Source organism: Pteropus alecto, unplaced genomic scaffold (genome assembly GCF_000325575.1).
Source record: "Pteropus alecto unplaced genomic scaffold, ASM32557v1 scaffold392, whole genome shotgun sequence".
Taxonomy (NCBI): Eukaryota; Metazoa; Chordata; class Mammalia; order Chiroptera; family Pteropodidae; genus Pteropus; species Pteropus alecto.
Window position 1 is genome coordinate 1,380,456 of NW_006431933.1, and position 23,877 is coordinate 1,404,332.

At 38.4% G+C, this 23,877-nt stretch overlaps 1 protein-coding gene across 1 annotated transcript in view; it reads left to right on the top strand.

Annotated features, from left to right (window-relative positions):
• Positions 1–16,113: 16,113 nt before the first annotated feature.
• ZNF157 (zinc finger protein 157) overlaps positions 16,114–23,877 on the top strand; it is a 31,963-nt gene continuing 24,199 nt past the window's right edge. The window contains exon 1 of the mRNA XM_006906888.1: positions 16,114–16,234. Within this exon, the coding sequence (XP_006906950.1) occupies positions 16,163–16,234 (72 nt within the window). The 5' untranslated portion in view covers positions 16,114–16,162. The remainder of the gene's footprint in view (positions 16,235–23,877) is intronic.

Consider the following 23,877-nt stretch of genomic DNA (forward strand, 5'->3'; position numbering starts at 1 on the left):
CCATGCCTTCTCCAGGCCTGCCACTCTCCCCAGATCTCCTCGTGTTCATCAACACGAAAACCTCTCCAAACCCTGTCCTTTTGGTTTTTTATGGAGGTTTTGACAGGATAAGTAGATAGGTAGGTATGAGCCAGAGGGAGAGGGATAATGAAGGGTTAACAAGGTCCCAAGACCAGCTCAGCAGAAGAAAATATACAATCAGGGGTCTGGCAGGTCTTTGGAGCCACCTCCCCCTCTCCCCCCCTCCCCCGCCCCGCCAAGGTCAGAAGCCAGCCAGGCAGACCAAAAAGCCTAATAGTACCCAGCACCTTCTTCATGCACCCCACAACCCCACCTTGCACTTCACCCAGTCAGTTAACTGCAAAGGAGCATTATATGATCTTATTCTGGAGGCACTCAACTGGTATGGGCAAAATTAGTTAACTGAGCGTGCACCTACCCTCAAAATCTTCAGGGTACACACTACACAGGCCCCAGTTTGGAGTAGGAAGGTCTAAAGGAGGACCAGAAAATTTACTCCATTTGAGGTAGGAGAGACAGAGGGAGAACAAAGAAATCCTACGGCTCATATAAACCCCAGCCCTCAACTGCTTGGGGCCCTCAGTCTTCTATTGAGGTGCCCCCTTAGACTTTCTTCCAAGTGCACTTTACTCTGCCTACTTTACTTAATAAAATCATTTCTGTTTGCTACTTTTCATCTTCTCTTTCTTCTCTGAGCTTCAGATCTCCACATAAATCTTTTATGCGGGATCCAAGGACGGAGCCCCTGACTCCCACAATGCAGACACTTCATTGCTGGTAACAGTTTCATTACATAGGCATGACTGATTAAATCATTGTCCACTGACAATTGAAGTCAATCTCCAGGGCCTCTGACTTCTCTGATAATCAAGGGGGTGGGATTGAAAGTTCCAACTCTCTCTAATCACAAAACATTGAATCTGCACATTTGTGCACAAGTTCACTTTAAAAACAGTGGAGCACATGAGTAAAAATTTAAAAATCTATGATACAAATGGAACATTTCAACCATCAGGAAGACTAAGGAATGAGATGAGACTACTGTTCATATTTTGCTTTAAATGCCTAAAAAGGTCCCAGAGAGTCCAGGGAGCACTTGCTTTAATAATAAAATGTGAGCATAAAAGTTTGACATGGCCTTGAGGCAAAGGCAATAGTTAGTGAAAGAGTCCCCCCATCCTTAGGTGAGATCTGAAAGTCACCTCATTAACATAACAAAAGACAATTTATTGCTTTTGCTACTTAGGAAATTTTAAGAGGTTTAGGAGTTCTGTGCCAGAAACCAAATATATATTCCTTATTATAAATCGCAATATCATAGTCACCCTCTGGCCTTTGAACATGGATCTTTTATAGCAAAACAATCATAAAAGTAACAGATAATGGCACATTACTAGAATCTCATTTAGTCCTTAATAACTATCCAGTCCATCATCACATCATGAAAATGTCTCCTAGGGTGAGACCACTCAGTTTCGTAGGCTTTCATTCTATCTTGTGAGGTTCCCAAAGCAGGAGTGGTGTCGGCAAACATGACTTCACATTTTCAGGCATCTGGAATAATCAAGCTAAGAGACGGTATCATCTCTTGCTCTGAGCCTCTTTCAAGGTGTTAACATAATATCGGATTTCCCACATTACATAACATAACCCATTTATTCATCCCTTACCCTCAGCTACTATTTTTCCTTCTCTCCATTTATACTCAAACCTTTCCACCTCTGGAAGGGACAGTAGGTTTGACCACAGTGCTGTTCTAGATTGCGGGCAGCAATAACAGTCTAGCAAGTGCCTCCTCCTCCTTTAAAAATACATAAAGTAAGGTTACACACGTGCAGAACCACCAGGCAATATAATCGCATTCACTGTTAGCTCCAATTTTGTCCTAAGGGGAGAAGGCATGTCCTGCCCCATCAGACCTTTAGGAATTCTGACATAAAGGTTAAAAATAGAGTTACACTCTCTTGCTTAAGAATCATCCCTGTTTCCAGCCCTTGTAGTTGCAGCCCTGATTCTACTATCACTGCATCAAGTAGAGGGAAAAAAAATTGATATGATGTGGGAAAGAAAGAATACCAGCACCTTCTCCATTCCCTCTCTCCCAGATCCACCAGAAAAACAGAGAAACCTATCTAGTAGAAACACTCACTTAGCCCCACTCATGTTCATGTTGAGTGTGAGCACACACTTGTGAAGGTGTGCAAGCCAGCTCTTCATGCTTTTATCTCCCTGTTTTAGACAAACATTAATTTAACTGCCTGTTCTAATTCTCTAACTATTACTCTGAGGAGGATATTTCTGCCCATCGTTGGACTTTATCAGCTGTAAAGTGTGTTCCTTGGTTTGAAGAAATGATGCTCAGACATCCAAATTTATGCAATATCTTCTGTTCTGGTTCTTTTATCATACTCTGAGCATTTTCATCTATCACTGGGTAGGCAAAACCCAGTCTAGAGTCGGAGTTTATTCCTGTCAAGACCCATTTGTAGCTCCCCCAGGGCTATCAGTATCAGTCTGACTTGCCAGCTATGATCTGGGCCTTCACCCCAGGGAATCTGCCACAGCCATTTGCACTCTTTGTCTCTCTTGTTAGCAGACAAAACAGTTGTTATTGGCGTTTTGTGCCTCAGGGGGTGCAGACCCCCATGTTCACTCATCTGATGGACTCAGGTGGCCATCTTAAGTGAGTACATGGGGATATCTGCTTGTTGATTCTAATCATCAAACCTGGAAAGGAGTTCTTCTGATGGGCATCGACATGTCCTACTTTAATGCATCCCGCAAATTCCCACGGGGCTATGCCCCACAAGGAAAACCCTTTAATAGGCCTGGTTTCCATTGCCCTCCTGCCTGACCATGCGGCCAGGCCATTAGCTGCTGCCCACAAGTCAGTAAAAAACTAAACACTGTTCAGGTCTTCCATAACTGCTGGGAAAACAACATGCACTTCAGGGCACTGAGCTGATTTGTTTTTACTTTCTTCACTCAGAGTAGTGACCTTCCAAACAGGATGTTGTCCATTCACCGTGGAACAGCCATCCACAAACTAAACATCACTTAGTCAGTTGAGAGCTGCTTATGAGGCACCACAGTCCAAGTGACAATAGAATCCAGTATCTCCTCACGCAGTTCCAAAGTCTGTCCTAGGCTCCCCGAATGTTAGTATCTCCTCCTTGCATTCCCCCAGCAGCATGGTCCTGTATAAACCATTTCCACATTATTATGAAAGTCTTCTGGGCACTGCCATTCCCATTAGGGTGCTTCTCCAACATCATCCTAGACACTGTGGGTATTTCAGGTTTTAAGGTCACTTTACATCCTTCATTCATAGAGGTGGCTTCAATTAATAATGTCTAATAGCAAGGTAATAAATGCCATTCAAATGGCCATTCCATAGATTAAGTGTTTAGTCCTCCAAGACTGTCCCTCCCCCACCACTTCAGATTTCAGTTGCAAGTCCAGGTTGTTTCCTGTACTGACTTGACTGGGTATTAACTAATTAAAAATTCAATCTAACCCAAGGAGTGTGTTCTCACAACCCCACTCCTTGGGTTAGATTAATTTGCTAGAGTGGCTCACAGAACTCAGAGAAAGATTTTACTTACTAGATCTTCAGTATTTTTTTTTTTTTATATAAAAGGATATAACTCTGGAACAGCCAGATGGAAGAGATGTATAGGGCAATCTATAGGAAGAAGTGTGGAGCTTCAAATGACCTCTCTAGGGGTGCACCATTTCCCCCAGATCTCCGTGTGTTCACCAGCCCAGAAGCTCTTTAATTCTCTTTCTTACCTGAAGGATAGTTTCACCAGATATAGAATCTGCAGTTGAAAATTCTTTTCTCTCAGCATTTTGAAGAATGTTATGCCACTTCCTTCTGGCCTCTAGATGAGAAATCTGCTATCATTTTTTTAAAAAGTCTGTTCTTTTATTTATTATTTACTTATTTATTTACTTACTTACTTATTTATTTATTTATTTATTTGCATTTTAAAAATTGAGGTATAATTGACATATAACACTGTGTAAGTTTAAGGTGTACAATATGTTGATTTGATAATTTATTTATTGCAAGATGATTACTACCATAGCCTTAGCTTCCACCTTTATCCTGTCACATAGTTACCGTTTCTTTTCTGCAGTGAGAAAATTTAAGATCTACTCTCTAGGCAATGTAAGGATTCAGAATGAGCCACCCCAAGATGTGCCTCAGTGGTACACAGATTAGTTTGAGCTAAAGGCAATTTTAGCTTCAGGCTCAAGAGAAACTTTTGCCCTTTCCTTTAACTACATAGAAGAACTTGAATTAGGGGTTTTGCCCACAACAAATTATCAGCGATTATTTCTTTTTGACCTACCTATATGGCAGAACAAACTTCTATTTACTAAACATCTGTTCTTATCATTCTGCAATGAGACTTTGAAACCCCCAAGGCACCTTACCTCATCTCTAGCTCAGAATGCCTTATATACCCATGTTCTCTTTCTGTCTCTGAACCTCTCATTAATGTGGGGCCTCTAACTCTCATGTGTGTGGGGTTCCCACATATAAGTGTGTATTAAATTTTGTTACTTTCCCCTGCTAAGCTGTCTTGTGTCCATTTGGTTATTAGACCAGCCAGAACAACCTTGAGGGTAAAGTTCCTTCCTCCCCAACAGCAACATTCAAGTATATGATAGAGTATCATTAGCTATATTCATCATGCTGTACATTAGATCTCCAGAACTTATTTATCTACTAGCTGCAAGTTTGTACCCTTTAACAGTATCTCCCCAATTCCCCTGTCCAGTCTGTCACTTAAATTGATGTTCCCCTAGAAGTAATGCTTTGTTTCTTTCTGGCTGCTTTCAAGTTATCTTCATTGTCTTTAGTTTTCAAAAGTTTAGTTATATCTTGACATGAATTTCTTTGAGTTTATCCTGTTGAATTTCCTTCAGCTTCTTGGATCTCTAGGTTTTGTTTTTTGCTAAATTTGGGACATTTCATTAATTATTTATTTTGTTAAACAACAATTTAAATTTTCATGGCTGAAAGTCTTTTTAAAAGAAAGAGTTTATTTCATTGTCTTTAGTTTTCAAAAGTTTAGTTATATCTTGACATGAATTTCTTTGAGTTTATCCTGTTGAATTTCCTTCAGCTTCTTGGATCTCTAGGTTTTGTTTTTTGCTAAATTTGGGACATTTCATTAATTATTTATTTTGTTAAACAACAATTTAAATTTTCATGGCTGAAAGTCTTTTTAAAAGAAAGAGTTTATTAGGCCCATTGCTAGCAAAAAAAAGAGTCTAAACTACAAGCAGCATGGCTAGGTAGAAATGACAGACATGTCCATCATCCTGGAGTTTTGTAAGCTTTTTTATATATCAAATTGTATGGGGAAAGATGTAAGTCATTCTGAAAGAATTTACATTAGCTACAGACAAAGGGGATGGGAGAAGTGAAGCGGGCTAAGCTCAGCAGAGTCCTCAGCAGAGACTGTAAAGCTCATGTGTAAACAAGAAGTGGAGGCTCCTGGGGTTCCTTGGCGCCTGGCTATTCTTTCTTTTTAGATAATCTCGGAAATAGCCATGGAGTGGAGTAGTATTTAGTTTTGCGCTGCATTTGTTAACTGATTAACCCCTTTTTGACTCTTCCTTCCACCCTCTAGCTTGCAGTAATTTAATTTAGGACATTTCAGAATTTTCTCCTTGTCAATTCAAATACTCTTTTGGCCTCAGTGTCTTTCTTTTATTCTTCTGAACTTCCGTGATATGAATGCTGAGTCTTTTGTTATTGTTTCACAGATCTACGAAACTCTGTTCAATATTTTCAGTCAATTTTCTCTCTGCTGTTCAGATTGGGTGAATTCTACTGATCCATTTTTAACTTTATTCATTTTATCTGCTGTCATCTCCACTCTACTATTGAATGCATACAATGTTTTTATTTCTTTTATTGTATTTCTCAGTTCTATTAAATCCTATTTGTTGCTGAGATTTTTCTCTTATTTGTCCCAGGATAATTTATAATTGATTGTTGGAACATTTTTATGATGGCTGTTTTAAAATCCTTTTCAGATAATTTGAACTTCTGAGTCATCTCAGTGTTGGCATCAGTTGATTATTTTTTCTAATTCAAGTTGTGATTTTCTTGGTTCTTGGAAGGATGGACAATTTTCTACTATATCCTAGGCATTTGTCTATGATCTTAGGAGACTCTGGGTTCTATTAAATAAAATTTTTTATTTCAGCAGTCAGTGACCCTGTTTAGGTTTAGCATGCATGTTTTGGCCTAGTCGTGCTGTGGTTCTAATAGCAGTTTAATTTTCAGAGTTTTTGTGGTGTTATTTTCATCTGCTTGGTCTATCCTCTGGGACTTTCACTTGTCTTTGCTGGTGTTGCCTGAAGGTTTGGTAAGGATTTCTATAAGGCAGGCCTTTGCTGTTTCTTGCTGGTAGAGGGATGTGATGGGCTCCCCTGTCCAGTGTCTTCTGGCTGCCCAGGTGTCTCTGTGAAGGGAAGGGGAATCTTAGACCTGCAAGGGTCAGGATGCGTGTTATGGATGGGTTCCTGTTGCTGGTTCTGCCATCCTGCCCCAGTGCCTTTCAGCAGGGGAAGGTTTTCCAGGGCTGGCTGCCTGGTTGGGTCCTTCCTGCCAGTTTTACCCACCAACCTCATGTCTCCTCTGGGAGACAGGAATCTCAGGTCTTTAGGGCCTTCAAGGTAAAAGGAGTTTTTTGGGCCTGGTCTGTTGTTGTAGCTGCATCCCTCCTGTAGGTCCTCCCTGCCTGCCCCCAGGTGTTGATGGGGGAAGGGAGTCTCGGGCCCAGTGGAGAAAGAGAGCACTTCTCATGGCCAGTTATTTTAAGTGAGTTCTCAATACATCTCCTTGTTGAAGTGATGCTTGCCTAACACTGTCAGAGAGACTTCCATTTGATCCAGAGAAGGAAGGAGCCTACTTGAACTGTCTTTTGTTGCTTGGTTAGGCATCGAGAAATGCTAGGCCTGAGTTGCCTTCTTCCACTGGGTAGGGGGGGACAGAAGATGCCCTGCAGTTGTGCTGTCCCTACAGTCCTGGGATCCTAAATGAGTTCATCTTCTTTTTAATACCTTTCATGGTTTTCCTTTGTTTGTCTCATTTTATTTCCAGGGTTGATAGTCGTGCTTAGCAGGAAGAAATACGGAGGAAAGGGTCTGTGCTGCTTGTTTGACTGGAAACCTCTATTTTAAAACTATTGTACGGGAGCAGAACTTACCACCCCAAAATATGGCTCTTTGGCATAAGGATTATTTTAAACTGGTTATTTTTAAGAAACTGCAGACATGGGAAAAGCTCTGAAAATGAAGTAGAAGCTGCCCTCCATGGGAGACATTTACATTTATAAGGGAAATCTCCATTTGTAAGGGTGTCTCCCTAGTTGAGTGGGTAGCTCAATCTTTAGATTCTTATCAATGGAGAAGACAACAATTTAAATCTGCATAACAACCATGCTCTTGTTTACTGTGATTTTCCTGATAATCTTTCATAACCAAATCCCCCATTCCCAACATTTTTTGTTTTTAGCTGAACATGGTATTTAAGGTGACGGCTTCGGTCGTTTCAAAAAGTTACTCTATTTTCATGGATTTCTTCCATGTTACAGGAAGCATATATATGATAAGGAAAAAATTCTGAAATGTCTGAAATGAAATTACAGCAGACCAGAGGGTGGAAGGGACAAAAAGAGGTTAATCAGTTAACAATTACATTGCAAAACTGACAAAAGCTTGCTCACAGTCCTTAGTTAAATTAACTTCCAGGTGGGTATTTCAGAGATTATCTAAAAAGAGAGAATAGCCAGGCGCCATCGAACCCCAGGAGCCTCCGCTTCTTGTTTACACATGAGCTTTACGGACTCTGCAGTGCCAATCCCAGAACTAGCTCAGCTTTACCTTCTCCCGTTCCCTTTGTCTATAGCTAATGTAAAGCTTTTCAGGCAGGCTTAAACCTTTATTTCCTTTACTTGATGTATTAAAAACGCTTGCAAAACCCTGGGATGACAGACATGTCTGTCTTTTCTACCTAGTCATGTGGTTTAGACTCCATGACCCTAGATCAGTCTTTCCTTTTTTTTTTTTGCTAGTAATGTCCTAATAAACCCTTTCTTTTAAAAATTGAAAGATTTTTGTTCAGCACATGATATTAAACTTCCGTTTGTTTTTCTCCTGTTAATCTATCTTATGTCAATTTATTTATTAGACCAGCCAAAGATCCTATAAGTGTAGAAGGAAAATTTTTCCTACCCTACACTATCATTGCTTCTCAGGCTGACTGTTGTAGCCGCCAACCCCCACTAGACACACGGACCACCAGAAATCAGTGAGTTATAGGAAACACACTCTTTATTCAGCCAGCTGGGTCTGCCAGGGGTACGTAGACCCCAAATTAAGCAGCCCCGAAATGCAGAGGTACAGGGTTTTTAAGCCCTAAACCCCATTCTTCATTTTGTTTGAACACACAAGTCTATTTTTCTTCTTTTTACTAACTGTCAACCCACAGGTCGGTTGTGCAAGCGGGGTTACAGAAGCAGAAAGCTTATTGTTAGAATGTTATGTTCCCATAGGTGATAGCCTATGTTCCCATGAATGATAGCCTATGTTCTCATGGGCGATAGCCAAGCAGTAATTTTCCAGCCAGCACATGACCTCAAACCCAAGTCTCTCTTAACTCTTCCACAGTCAGTGCTACTCTGGTCTGACCTTGCAGGTGGGCTTCTGTCAACAATTCACCACCACACCACCAGTGCCCATCTTTTATATATCTTCAACCTTGGTCTCTATGAACTCTTCTACCATCCATGCTTCTCTGGTTTATGACTCAAAACCATGCCTCTCTCAGCTCCATCCATCAACGGCATGTTGTGCAGTAGTGTCAACTGATAAGACAGACAACTAGCCATGTGTGGCTACTAAGCACTTCAAATGAGGCTAGGAGACTAAGAATTGAATTTAAAATTTTATTTATTTTAACTAATTGAAATTTTAAAATAGATAATTCAGTTATTGGAAAACTTTTGAAGTATGTTTTGGAATAACTTATGATATTAATCTGTTTTTAATAATAAATTTTTTATGAAATCTAAATACAAATCAAGTCTTTTCAATGAAAATTTAGCATTCAAATTGAGAAGTAAGTATTAAATACCATCTGATTTTACACTTATAACAAGAATGCCAAATATCTCATTAATTAAAACATTGATCACATGTTGAAATGATAATATTCTGGATATGTAGTATAGATAAAGTAATTATTAAATTTCATGTTTTTCTTTTTAATGTGTCATCTGTCTAGAGCCTCTCATGCTGTTTCCTCTTCCTCTTCCACCTGGGTTGGAAATTGAGGCTGCTGTTTCGTGTCAAAATGATTTAGACTCTCCAGGCAAGAGTGAGAGGTTTCATTCTTACTGATATAATTTGGGACAGCAAAGTTATTGTTGCATAGCAACAGGGATGTTCGCATTTCAGTGGCCATGGAGACTAAAATCTGTCTCCCACACAGAGCCATTGGCCAGCTGTACCATCTGCCCAAAGCAACCTCAGGCCTCGCCCCACCCACTTCCACTTCCTTCACATCTATCTGTACGCCCTCAGCCTATGCCCTGCTCCCTCCCTGCATTGGACAATGGAGACCTCTGCTGATTCACAGACCTGGCCACCTCATATGATTGGGGAGGCCAAAGCCATTTGCTAACTGTGCCTTCTGTCTACGTCCTCTCAGGAACCACTTTGGCTGCTTCATTTCACAGGTCAGTGGGGGTTACTACCTAGTAACACTTTACCATAGGCTGAAGAGGCTAAAGCCAACTTCTGCAGTCATTGGCTAATTATTTGTCTGTAGCAACTCAGAGTAGACCCTGCCTCTCCCACTCTGCACATAGCAACAGGTCCTTCTCCCTAGTAACAGGCTGCTGCTTCACCTCATTGGCCACAGGAAACCAGATTCCACCTCTCATATGCAGCTATTGGCCAGCTGCACCATCTATCTACAACCCCAAGTCTAAGTCTAGACAGGAGAGCTCAAGTTGCTGTATTCTATTAACTCTTCCACCACCATTGCTCATCTGGTTAGCTCTTGAATTTGGTCGTTTGGTCATTTTGTTATCTAATTCACTATTAATGGCTCTCATGTCAAAATCTAAAATCCAGCCCCCTGTTAACATTTCCACCAACTCTGGACCAATTTCTAACTCGATCAGTATTGTACTAGTCTGACCTCTAATCAAGAGCTCTGATAACTCTTTCACCATCAATGCTTTTCTGGTATGGTTTGGCATTCAGCCTTCAATTAACTAACTATTCGTCCATCAATGCCCTTCTGATCTGGAGATTGAACCCAGGGCCTGTTAATTTTCCCACCATCAATATATACTAGGACTGATTTCAAACTCGACCTCTGTGAACGCTTCTAACATTAATGACATTGATTAAGTGTATCTGATAAAGATCACCAGGGTCATATCCATAGTCTGACATTTCTACCAGGGTCATATCCATAGTCTGATGGAAATGGGTTTATTAACATGCAGCCACAAGGGAGACCACACACCATAGGAACTGTGGGGAATCTTATCTAGGGTGGCCAACTTGTTCCAGTTTGCATGGGACTTTCTTGATTTAACAGTGAATGTCACTTGTCCCAGTAAACCCCTCAGTCCTGAGCAGACAGGGATAGTTGGTCACCCTAGTCTCACCAAACAAAGGAAAAAAAAATGGGATTACTATAGGGTTTTGGGGAAGCGCTGAGCTTAGTTAAAATTTACATGAAACAGTGTTTTGATTAGCCCAAAGCAAAGTAAGTTGGTATGTAAAAGAGTCAATGTCACCGCTAGACTGAAGTGGATCCAGGGACCTCCTTATTTGGAAACACTAAAGCAACTATATGTGTGCAATGTTTGCTCCAGATTCCCCTTATTTGAAACTCTGAACCTGGGTTGGAAATCAAGCCTGCTCCTCTGTGTGGGTTGGATCATCCAGGCAAAAGTGAGATGCTTTATTTTCATTGATATAATTTTAAATAGCGAAGTTTCTGAGAGTTCATGACTTTAGAGAACAAGATTTCTCAGCAGGACTCGGACTAGGGTGAGGCAACTGAAGCACTCACCTCAATGTGCAAATTTTAAGAGGATGCCAAAAAAACTCAGTAAACAAGACAAATAGCATTTTGGTGCATTATTTTTAAAAGTTAAAATTAATACAAAAACCAATGATGAACAAAATATCAAAACTTTAAAAGCCCGTATTAGTTATATATTACTGCATAATAAATTACCCTTAAACATAGAAGCTTAAAACAACATTTATAATCTCACAATGTCTGTGGAATCAAGAAGTTGGGAATGGCTTAGCTGAGTGGTTCTGTCTCAGGGTCTCTCTCTTTTTTTTTAACTTATTTTTTAAATTAATTAATTTTTTTATGGCGACATTGGTTAACGAAATCCAATAAGTTTCGGCTGTATATTTTAATAGTAAGGCATATATATGTATTTACATTGTGTGTTCACCTCCCATGGTTAGATTTCTTTCTGTCATCACATATTTGACCCCTTTTATCCTACCTAACTCCCCTCTACTCCTTCTTTCCCTCTACCACTAGTCTATTGTCCATGTCCATGAGCCTCTGTTTGTTTGTCCTGTTCGTTTGTTGCTTTTAGGTTTATATCCCACGTGTAAATGATATCATGTGATTTTCAACTTTTTCTGTCTGGCTTATTTCGCTTAGCATGATTATCTCGAGGTTCATCTATGTTGTCGCAAGTGGCAGTATTTCTTGGCCATCATGAATAATGCTGCTATGAACATTGGAGTGCATATATCTACAGAATTATGCTTTCAAATTTTTGGAGTAGATACCCAGTAAAGGACGATTGCTGGGTCATGTGGTAGATCAATTCTTAGTTTTTTGAGGAACCTCCATACTGTTTTCCAGAGTGACTGTACCAATTTGCAGTCCCAATGGCAGTGTATAAGGGTTCCTATTTCTCCACATCCTCTCCAACATCAGGGTCTCTCCTAATGTTGTAGTTATCAAATGGGGTTGCAGTCAGCTGAGGCTGGAAGTTTCACTTCCAAGATGGCTCATTCATATGACTACAGGCTAGAGGCCTCAGTTCCTCACTGGCTACTGGCAGTATTACTTGGCACATGGGTCTCTTCAAAGGCTTCCTGAGTGTCATTGTGACACAGCAGCTAGCTCCTCCCAGAGGAAGTGATGAGGGAGGGAGGGAGGAGGAAGGGAGAGAGAGAGGGGTTTGGAGGGAGAAAGAAGAGAAAATGAACACACAAAATGGTAGCTGAGGCCTTTTATTGTCTAATCTCTGAAGCAACAAACCATCACTTCTGACCTCAAACCCTGGGCATCCATTAATTCTTCCATGTCTCTATCCTAGAAAAATATTAACTTTTCCATCATCAATCTTCTTGGTTTGATCTTAAAATGTCAGTTAATGATTTTGTCAGAAATCACCATCTTGTTTTATAGGCCATAAGCCCAGGCTTATAAGCAGTCTTCTATCATGAGTGAACTTCTACCTTCAATGGACTTCAGGACCAGTTCTTTAACTTGGGCCTCTGTTACTTTACAAACATCATTTCCCCTCTGGTTTGAACTTGAAACCAGGCATCTGTAACAGAGGTCTGTTTTGGAGGTATAACCAAAAGGACCTTGATGGTTGAAAAGTTAACCATGGTCTAATAGTTGAGATCTAGAACAGAGAGACATCGATAGTGGAGAATTAACATATGCTTAGTCTCTCAGTCTATAAAGGGCACATATGGTGGAAGAGTTAGCAGCATTTTAGATTCAGGGTCAAAATATAGGGACGTTAATAATGGAATCGTTAATAATGGAATCGTTAGAGGACAGGAATCCAGAATATAAGGGTACAACATAGGTGTAGGCAGAGTTAAGAAAGGCCCAGGTTTGAGATCAGCCCAGGAGGCATTGATGGTGGAAGTTTGCAGAGTCCAGGATTTGAGATGTTGACCAGAAGTTATGACAATATTAAATTTTGGAAATGTCTGTAGAAGTGTGTATGTTACAGCAATGTTCTCACATTTGCCATTCTGTCTCTCGTTTAATTCACAAATATTGCAGAGGAGACAGAGAAAATGCGATAGTCTGGGTGGCTGACAATCTAACTCTCCTGATTGCTGAGCTGAGGCCGAGAGATCTGAATGTCCTTAGGGTACTCAGCAACCTATACCCAAACTTAGCCAGGGACTACCTGTTGGGTTTGAAACTCCTGTAGCAGGGAAAAGAGCCCTTTCTACCTCTTGTCAGAGAAGGCTTCCTGCAGGAGGGTATACTTGGACTAGGTTTTGAAGAATGTTTAGTTCAGAGATGAAGAAAGTCCAGAACTCCCTCTTCTCTCCCAAGAGTCAGTAGCAGCTCCTTAATTCCCATATAAGAGAGCCTAGGAAGTTGCAACCTGGTTGACAGCAGAGATCAGGGGCATGTCTTGGAGATACATTTTCATCGAAAGTACGCTTATAATGTTTTTGTAAATATTTTTTTCTATTGACAATTTTCTGAAAAACAATTCTCCATATCGAAGGCTAGTATTATAATTATTATTCCTAGCGACTATTTTAGTGGGGTAATGGAGGTAATGAAGATGGAGGAGATTTCAAGTCTCTTCTACACCAATTCCAGCACATCAAGAGGAAACTATACCACTCTGACTCCTCCAGCATTAACCTGGCTTTCCTCCCTTCTTGCTAGTGGTATCTCCAAGGAGAAGATTGTACCACCCTGACTCCTTCCCTCTCTTGCCCAGTGGTATCGGCCAGGAGGGGGACTGTACCATACTAACTTCTTTCTTCCTAGTGACATCTCCCAGGAGGAAACTGTAATCCTGACCTTTCTCCCTCTCCCCAGTGGTATCTCCCTTGAAAATCTGGACACATCTTCCCTCCCCCTAGGGATGGGGGCTGCCACCTCTGCGTCTTTAAACTGCACAGACCTTTAGAACCCAGTTCCAAAGACCAGCTGCTCCCGGAAGCTTGTCTTCAGAAGGTTTCTACCCCCGAACAACACCCCACGCCCCTGCTTTCTGTGGAACAGCCCACTGTACGGAATGGACACTAAGATGGCGGCTCTCATCGAGGAATGCCTGGGCGCAGCCATATTCCCCGCCCAACAACGTCACTCATGGACAAAGTCTGAGCTGATCCATAATTGCACCTGGTTCAGAGTGAGTAGACCACAGCCTCACGTCCTTTCTGATCGTGTGCAAAACCAACAGCCCCAGAAGGGGCAATGGCAGAGGTGATGACAGAGAACAGAAGTGGCCCTCAGAAGCCTTTTAAGTCTTGCTGTCGCGTTGCGTTAAAGCGAGTACACGAGGGTTTATGGCGTGACAGTTACTAAGGTGATTTTGAGGCGATGGCTTTGTTGGCTTTTGGGAATGATACACTGTCAATTTGTAGGAAATTAAAGAATTTAGTGAATAGGAGTCTATGCGGGTCAGGGATGGGGTCTTCTGGGATAGTTTTTAGGTTCCTTGCTGCGTCTTGTCAAATCTTAATAGTGTGTGCATGTTTAGATTTTGTCATTCATCAGTCTTCTCAGAGGTTCGCTAATTTTATTAGTCTTTCTAAAGAACCAACTTTTGGCCTGTTGATCTTCTCTGATATACCTTTGTTTTCTATTTCCTTAATTTCTGCTCCTACCTGAACTATTTTCTCTTCATCTAACTTCTTAAATTGGATGTTAATTCATTAACGTTCAGCCTTTCTTTGTTTAAAAAAAAATCATTTAAGAACATGAATTTCCCTTTAAGAATCTCTTTAGCTGCATTCCACAAAATTTTATATACTCCATCTTATTGAGCTTTGTGTTTAATTTTTGTTTTTAATTTATTCTTTACATTAATATAATGCTTTTGGGAGGGTTGATATTTTTATTAAACCTTTTAACTCAGGGATGTGGTATGTCTGTGTGACTATTTTATATTTGTCAATTAAAAAAAATTTTTAATTGTATAGGTCCAGCTCCTAAAAAGTTTATTTTATATATTTCTTGCTATCATTACTAATGGTCCTCCCCATTTTCATTTGATGATTTCTGTTATAGAGGGAAAACTGTCTGCTCTTATAATTTTATCTTACATCCAGCCCATTATGAAATTACCCTATGAATTCTGATAGAGTCTGGTAGGTTTTCTATGTATAAAATCATATCCTTGGCAAGGAAAGCTACATTTTCCTTTCTTTGCAATATTTATTGTGATTGTTTCATCTTCTATTGTGTGAGCCAGAGCCAGCAAAACAATTTTGAGTTGTATCAGATATCCCTATCTTGTTGTTAATTTTAATGTCAATAGCTTCATTATTTTAGTTTTTAGCACAGTATTTCATGACTGTTTCATAAATAATTTTTGTGATATTTGAGTGATTTATTTCTTCCCTAATTTTAGTTTGAGTTTTTATAGTAATGACTACTCAATTCTGTCAAATGCTTTTTTTGGTGTAAGTTAATAGCAGCATGTTTTCTCCACCCCTAATTTGTTGATTCAATAAGTAATGTTAATGTTGAGCCATCTTCATCTTGAAAGAAGAGGCTGAGCCTCCCATAGAAGAATTTAAGAGAGATTTTCACCCTAAAATAGCAAAATAATTCATGATGGCAGAAGAGATCAGATGACCAGATTTCCAGATTTCTTGTCTCCACAGTCAACCACCAGATTTCCATGGACAAGTTCTTCCCCTGCCCACCCCATGGGGCTTCAGCACCATTCACTGCCCCAGTTTCTTCCTCCTTGCAAACCCAGATCTGTCTTGAACCTGGAATTGAGGGGCGAGCTGGCTGGGTCAGGTGCAAAGTCTCCTGTGGAGCCACACAAGAATAAGGGACTCTAAGCTCATTAATTTGATTCCAAATATTATGAGTGTTTCCATAATCCACTCTGACACTCAGAGTTGGGGTTGCTAAACTTTGTAGGATGAATGTAGAATGATATTGATGACATGGATAATGTCCTTTTAGAATTTCTTGGTGTCTCTATGGAGCTGTTGAGCTTTCCCCTTACTGGAGGCGGCAGGATCTTCCATGTATTCTGACTGCAGTCCACATACAGACACTCCTTCAGCTTTGGAAGGTGGGCTGAGACCCAGGGCGAACATGCCAACTGAAGGGAAATCACCCCAAAGATTCTCTGCCCTGGTTCCAGGACAACCTGGCACATCATTTAAGGTAAGGAGGAAGATCCTACTTTTTCCTATTGTTTCTTTCTTTTATTTTTTTAGATAAATTTTAATTTTTAGATAGTTGTAGATTCAAATATAATGCACTGTTTACCCAGTATCCCCCAATGGTAACATTGTGTAGACCCTTGATATGATTCACAACCAGGATATTTACATACAGAAAATTTCTATCACTACAAGGATCCCTCATGTTGCCTTTTAATAGCTACAACCACTTCCCTCCTCCTTCACTCCCTCTTTAACTCCTGGCAACCACCAGTCTGTGCTCTAGTTCTATAATTTTGTCATTTCAAGAATGTTATATAAATGGAATCATACAGCATGTAACCTCTTGGGACTGGCTTGCTTTTACTCAGCATAATTCTCCCTAGAGTCATCCAGATTGCTACATATATGAATAGTTAGTTCCTTTTTATTACTGGATAATATTCCATGGTATGGATGTACCACAGTTTTCTTAACCAGTCACTAGTTGAAGGACATCTTGGTTAGTTCCAGTTTTTGGCTATTATGAATAAAGATGCTGTGATTATTTGTGTAAGGTTTTTGTATGGAATTAATGCACATCAGTGCAAGTGCAGGATTGTATGCTAAGTACATTTAAAATAATTAATTGACTTAATTTCTTAGTACAGTCTTAGATTTACAGAATGATTGAGAAAATAGTACCTATAATTCCATATACCATTCTGCTCCCCTCTTTCGACACAATTTTCCCAATTTTTTAATATCCTGTATTAGTGTGATACATTTGCTACAATTAACCAATATCAAATCATCATTATTAATTATAGTCTACAGTTTATAGTAAGGTTCACTGTGTTGTACATTCTTTGGGTTTTGACAAATACATAATGATATAGATCCACTATTATAGTTTCATACAGAACAGTTTAATCTGTGCTTCAGCTATTCATCCTTCTACCTCTCTCCGAACCTCTGGCAACCACTGATTTTTATTTATTTATTTATTTTACTGTTTCTATAGTTTTGCCTTTTCTAAAATGTCATATAGTTGGAATCATACAGCCTACAGCCTTTTCAGATTGACTTCTTTTACTTAGCAATTTGCATTTAAGATTCCTCCATGTCTTTTCATGGCTTGATGACTCATTTATTTTTATCACTGAATAGTGTTCCATTGTTCGGATGTATCACAGCTTGCTTTTCATTTACTTATTGAAGGACATCTTGGTTGTTCCCAGTTTTTGGCAGTTATGAATAAAGCTGCTGTAAACATCTATGTACAGGTTTTTGTGTGGACATAAGTTTTCAGTTCATTTGGGTAAATAACTAAGAGGGCAATTGCTGGGTCACATGGTAAAACTATTTAGCTTTATAAGAAACTGCCAAACTATCTTCCAATGCTCCAAATAAGCATTCCTATTATTCCACTTCCTTGCCAGCATTTGCTATTATCAGTTTATTTTTTTATTTTAACCATTCGAATGGTTATGTAGTGGTATCTCATTGTTTTATTTGCAATTTCCTAATGAAAAATGATGTTGAACATAGTTTTACATACTTATTTGCCATCTGTGTATCTTCTTTGGTGACGTGTCTGTTCAGCTCTTTTGCCCATTTTTCAGTTGGGTTGTTTTCTTATCGTTGAGTTTTACTTTTTTAATTTATTTTATTTTTTTATTTTTAGGGGGAAGCAGCTTCCTGCTTCCCATCTTCTCTTGATTTTCTGTTTCTGCCATCGCACACCACTTTTTTCACTTGGTTATAGCCTATCTTTCAAGATGAGTCCAGTATAAGGCTTTACACCAGCAAGAGGCATAGATGTGCTGCACAGAGTAGAAACAATCTTGCACAGGCCTTTTTAAAAAAATACAACTTAATTTTTTAAAATTAAGTTTATGGGGGTAACATTGGTTAATACAATTATATAATTTTCAGGTGTACATTTCGTTGAGTTTTGATGAGGTTTTTTTGGTATATTTTAAGTACAAGTCCTTTATCAGATATGTATTTTGTAAACATTTTCTCCATTCTGTGGCTTGTCTCTTTATTATCTTAACAATGTCTTTCACAGAGCAGGAAATTTTTAAATTTTAATAAAGTCCAACTTGTCATTTTTTCTTCACGAATCATGCTCTTGGTGTTGTATTATAAAACATCACCAAACACAAGGTTACTTAGATTTTCTTCTGTTATCTTGTAGAAGTTTTATACTTTTGCATTTTGCATTTAGGTCTAAGATCCATTACGAGTTAATTTTTGTAAAAGGTATAAGGACTACATCTAGACTTTTTTTTGCTAACAGATGTCCAGTTGTTTCAGCATCATTTGCTGAAAAAGCTATTCTTTTTCCATTGAGTTGTTTTGCTTCTTTGTCAAATATCAGTTGACCGTATTTATGTGGGTCTATTTTCTGGCTCTCTTTTTGTTTCGTTGATATATTTATCTAATCTTTCATCAATACCATTCTGTCGTTTTAAAAATTTAGGTATAATTGACTTACAATGTTATATTAATTTCCATTATATAACATAGTAATTCAATATTTGTGTATATACCAGTCCCTCGATTTACATAGAAAACCACGCAAAAAGAGCCCACCAATATGAAAAGAAAATACTAAAGAAATAGGCTGATATAAGCCATAAAAATATTTATTTCAAATATTTTTACAAAAAAATTGCTAATGAAAATTGAGAAAACCAAAATAAATTTTATTTGTGGTTGATGTCTATACTGTAATCTAAAGCAATCGACTTCTTTTTAATTGGCACAAAGTAACTGTCTTCATCGCTCGAAATGTTTGGAAGTACTACTTCAGTTTCGTTATTTATGTTTTTAGATGATCTTTTTCCAACCGCATTTTCTGCTAAGTTTTTATCAATTCTTCGATATTCACTGCAACATTTAAAAAAATCTTTTTGAAATTTTAAGCCTCGTTGGATGTTTGGATCAATATCTAGAATTGCAGTTTCCAGTTTTGTGGACAATTGAAGAGCATTGTAAATATTTTCTGCAGTGAATAAAACTGGTTCAAGGTCACTGCTATCTTCATTGGCAGGATGGGCTTCTGATATTAAGTGAATTAATTCATTATCAGTTAATTCATGATCAACTAGTAATTTGTTAATATCTACATTCGAATTGCCGGAGCCTTCTTCATTTCATTTCATTTTATTTTAATTTTTTAGATTTATTTATTTAACCAGAGCCTTCTTCTTGAAATTTATTTAATAAATTAATAATGGCAGTTAATCCCTCTTCAGTTGTTGAAACCATATTCCCTAATATAACCACTTCTGGCCATATTGCTTTCCAGCAAGCATTTAAAGTTGATGGTTTTATATCACTCAAAGCTAAAGCAATATTCTTGATACAACTTAAGATTGTGCATTTATCCCAGGCTTCTGTAACTGTGATTTGTTATCTTCAACGTTATTAAAAATATCATTAAAACTCTGTTTAATATAATTACTCTTAAAGGTGGAAATAATACCTTGATCTAAAGATTGGATGAAGGAAGTTGTATTTGGTGGCAAATATACAACTTTAATATTTGGATGTTCTAAATTGTGTGGATGACCAGGTGCATTATCTAAAAGTAAAAATATTTTAAAAGGAAGACATTTTTCCTTTATATAATTTTCAGCTTCTACAGCAAAACATTAGTAGTCATCCATGCTTTTTTATTTGCCATCCGGTGAATGGGAAGATCATTAATAATTGTGCATTAGTAAGTATTCTTTGTATGTTGCCGAGTTAAGCTTTTGTTTTTTAGAAAGAGTAATCGCCAATAACGGAAATGAAAAAGAAAGAACTGCGTAAAATGGGACCACATAAATGGAAACCATGTATAAAAAGTCTGCGTAAACGGGGGGGAATATTTACCATGTATAAAAAAACACGTAAATCAAGGGATGGATGTATTGTGAAATGATCACCGCAATAAATCTAGTTAACATCTGTCACCATACATAGTTACAGAATTTTTTTTCTTGTGATGAGAACTTTTGAGATTTACTCCCTTAGCAATTTTCAAATGTATGATACAGAATTATTAACTATAGTGACCATGCTGTACATTATATACCCATGACTTATTTATTTTATACCTGGAAGTTTGTACCTTTTGATCCTGCTTACTCATTTTGCACCTCACCTCCGCCACCACGAATCTGCTGTTCCCTATATCAATGTGTTTGGTGTTTTTGTTTTTTAGATTCCACATATAAGTGAGATCATACAGTGTTTGTTTTTGACTTTTTTTCACTTAGCATAATGCCCTCAAGGTCCATCCATATTGTCGCAAGTGGCAAGATTGCCTTCTTTTTTATGGCTGAATAATATTCCATTATTCCATCCTCTTCCCTCCTTCTTGTTTTCTGATGACAGGAATGTCGATTCTTTTATAATCCTGCAGGTCCCCGAGGCACTTTTTTCGCAGTCAATTTTGTCTATATTATTCTGATTGGGTAATTTCTATTCTTCTTTGTTCCATTTCACTGATTCTTGCCTCTGTCCCCTGTGTTCTGTTGTTGAGGCCATCCACTGAGTTTTTTTTTTTTTATTTTGGTTATTGTATTTTTCACGTCTAAAATTTCCATTTGGGTCTTCTTCATATCTTCTGTGTTTTTCGCTGAGACCTCCTTGTTGGAGCTATTTTTTTCTGATGGCTCATTCAAAATCTTTGTTGGATAATTATCATTGTTATCTCAGTCTTGGTACCTTTTCTTTTTTCATTCAGTTTGAGATTTTTCTGGTCAATATGAGTGATTCTCAGTTGAAAAGTTGACATTTTTAGTATTATGTTTTGAGAATTTTGTTCTTATTTAAACCTATTTTAGCTGGTTTCCTCTGACTTCATTCCAGATGAGGAAGGTAGGACATAATTTCATTATTGCCAGGTGGGTGTACAAGTCCAGGTTTCCCATTTGGCTTCCCTTGACACCCAAGGTGGAGAGCTCTTCATTATTTCTGGGCAGGGTTGGAATTCCAGCTTTCCACTATGTTTCCCCTGATTCTTCCCTGGGTGGGAGGAGTAGCAGTGACTAATTACTGCTTTCCATTACCTCCATTGATATCATGCGGGGGTGGGGGCTTGCACTTGCTACTCCTTGGAAGTGGTGAAAGCCTTGACTCTAGTAGGTCTCCTCTGACATTACTCCCTCCAGCAGGATGGATGCCTCATTACTGCTGATTTTGGGGTTGAAGTCCAGGCTCCCCATGGTTTCTCCACTGCCAGTACTGAGTGAGTAGCCTCGTTACTGCCCAGAAGCGATGAACCTTAGCTCCTTCACTTGGTCTTTTCTGATATCACCACAGTGTTGTAGGGGCTTTAGTGCCTTGTGACAGCCAGACAAGAGTGGAAATGTATGCTCCCCTCTTGGCTTTTGCTGATAGGATGGAGTTGGGAATCCACAGTTTTTTCCATGATGCTTGGCTGGTATAAGGTGGTTATTATTTAAAAGCTTTCTGTCTTGCTAGGTTGTTCCTTTTCTTGTTCTTTAGAGAAAGCAGGTTATCTTAGAGCTGTTTTTGGTCTGTGCCCACTGGCATTTTTGGGTTGCCAGCTTCTCCAGCACCTGTTTAGGATATGTGAGGTAAAAAGAAAACTCAAGGGAATCACTTCTATATCGTTCCTCGGGTTTTGAGGTCCCTTGCTGGTCTGCCTTCTCTCCAATTGGCAGTCTTCTCTATTTACTCTGTTTTTCCGGAAGCAGAGATCAGCTTTCTCTTTATAAAAGAAAAAAAAAAAAAACAGAGCTCATTTCCAATTCAGATTAAAATTGTAGAACTTTTACTTCTTTGATAGTATACTTAGGTATCTTTTTTTGGTCATGATGACATTAACATAATTCCTTTCTTGTTTATCCTGTAATATACAAAGTAATGGGAGGATAAAGTAAAACTAACAAGAATGGTTGTCTTCTTTTTAAAAAAGAAACATTGGGAGTGTTACATAAATATTTTCCCATGTCCAGAAATAATTTTCTACATCATTTTAATGGTTACATAGTATCCCATCCTTTGAGCATTTGTAACGGCAGTAGGTTTTCATTATAATTGACAATTTGGTGGTGAAATTCCTCGATGTATTTCTATATGCACATACATGATTATTTGTTAAAAATATTTTTCTAGAAATTGAATTTTTATGTCATAGGAGGCGGATCACTAAAGTGTAAGGATTTCAGTGGATGACAGTGAAAAGTCTTCCTTTTTACACTCTACATAGTACTATTATTTGGAGGCTGATCATTCTGAGCCATGCATGGCAACTTCCTTCTTATAATTAGTACTCTACCCCTCCCCAACTCTTCTTTCCCAGATCTTCCAAAGATGAGTTAGAAATGCACAGTTTTTATTTTTCATTTATTTACACATTGACTTTGTTTTCTTGTGGGTTTTAGGAAGCTTCTAACTATAAGTAGGTGAATATTAGGGTAAAAGGAAGTAAAAAGAAGAAAATATCAACACAAGTTTTAGAAGGTAGGCATTCTGGTCAACAGTCTTAACAGCTAGGAACATTGAAGTCTAGATTATCTCTGATATCTGGGAAGATATAACAGAATAAGAAGTACAGTCAGACGCGTGAATCACAAAGCTCTTACAGAGAAATCAATCATTCCTTTGTAGTAAAGATTTTCTCATACTTGAGGGTCAGGAAAACTTTTGATAGATCTTAATATGGATGATGGAAACAATATCTTCAGTTACAACCTTATCATAAATGCTATTATAGGCCTGTAGCTATTTTTCTATTTGAAAGAATTTTTCATTCAGTGTTTAAGATTAAATACTGCAAGATTTTGCTTGCAGTAGATGAGTGATAAGAGAAAAGCTAAATATAAATTATCATTTGATGGGTTAATTAAAATGCATCTGACCCAGAGTCAAATTACTCTGATATACCAGTTACTTTGTGTGGGCTTAAGAGTTTTAGAGGAAAATACCTCTAAATATAACATGCCATCTGAGAGCATAGGGGTAATGGGTACGTGAAATACTGTATAATAAAGCTGATGGAGGGAAGTTGTGTCAGACCTTTAAATTCTTTAAGCTTCTAACAGTTGGTTACCATATGCAGGGACTTCGCAGCCATTTAGTTTTTTTATCTTTTGATTTTTTTGAGTTAGACAGTTTTAACTTATACCCACTAAACAGGATTAAAGAAACACTTTAAAATGTAGATTAGTTAGAAAACATAAAGCAGTCCTACTTCTCCAGCAGAATTTTAGTTGAATTAAATCATAAAAGAAATAATGATTATTGCACATATTGTCACTAGTCTCATACATCAGTGGACGAGAATTTGCATTCCAAGTGTTTTCACCTTTACTATCATCTTGAGTCCTGAACCTACCTTCTTTTCCCTTTTGAAGTGCTTTTTCAGCACACTTCTGGATAGTTCTCTTTTTTTTCTGAGTTGCTAGATGGTACACAATTTGAGAGTTCTAATGTTGTTATCAAATGAGTCTGTGCAGGAGGAACATTACTAAATAAGAAATTGCTAATCAGTATCCAAATGATGAGGCATGGATAAAGTTGTCCCCAACAGTGTTCATATTTTTCCAATGGAAGAGTGTACCATGGATGTAGTTGGTCTTCCTGCCTGTACAGCAAACTACCATGCTTTTTCTTGAACAGGTACAGGGAACTGATTTA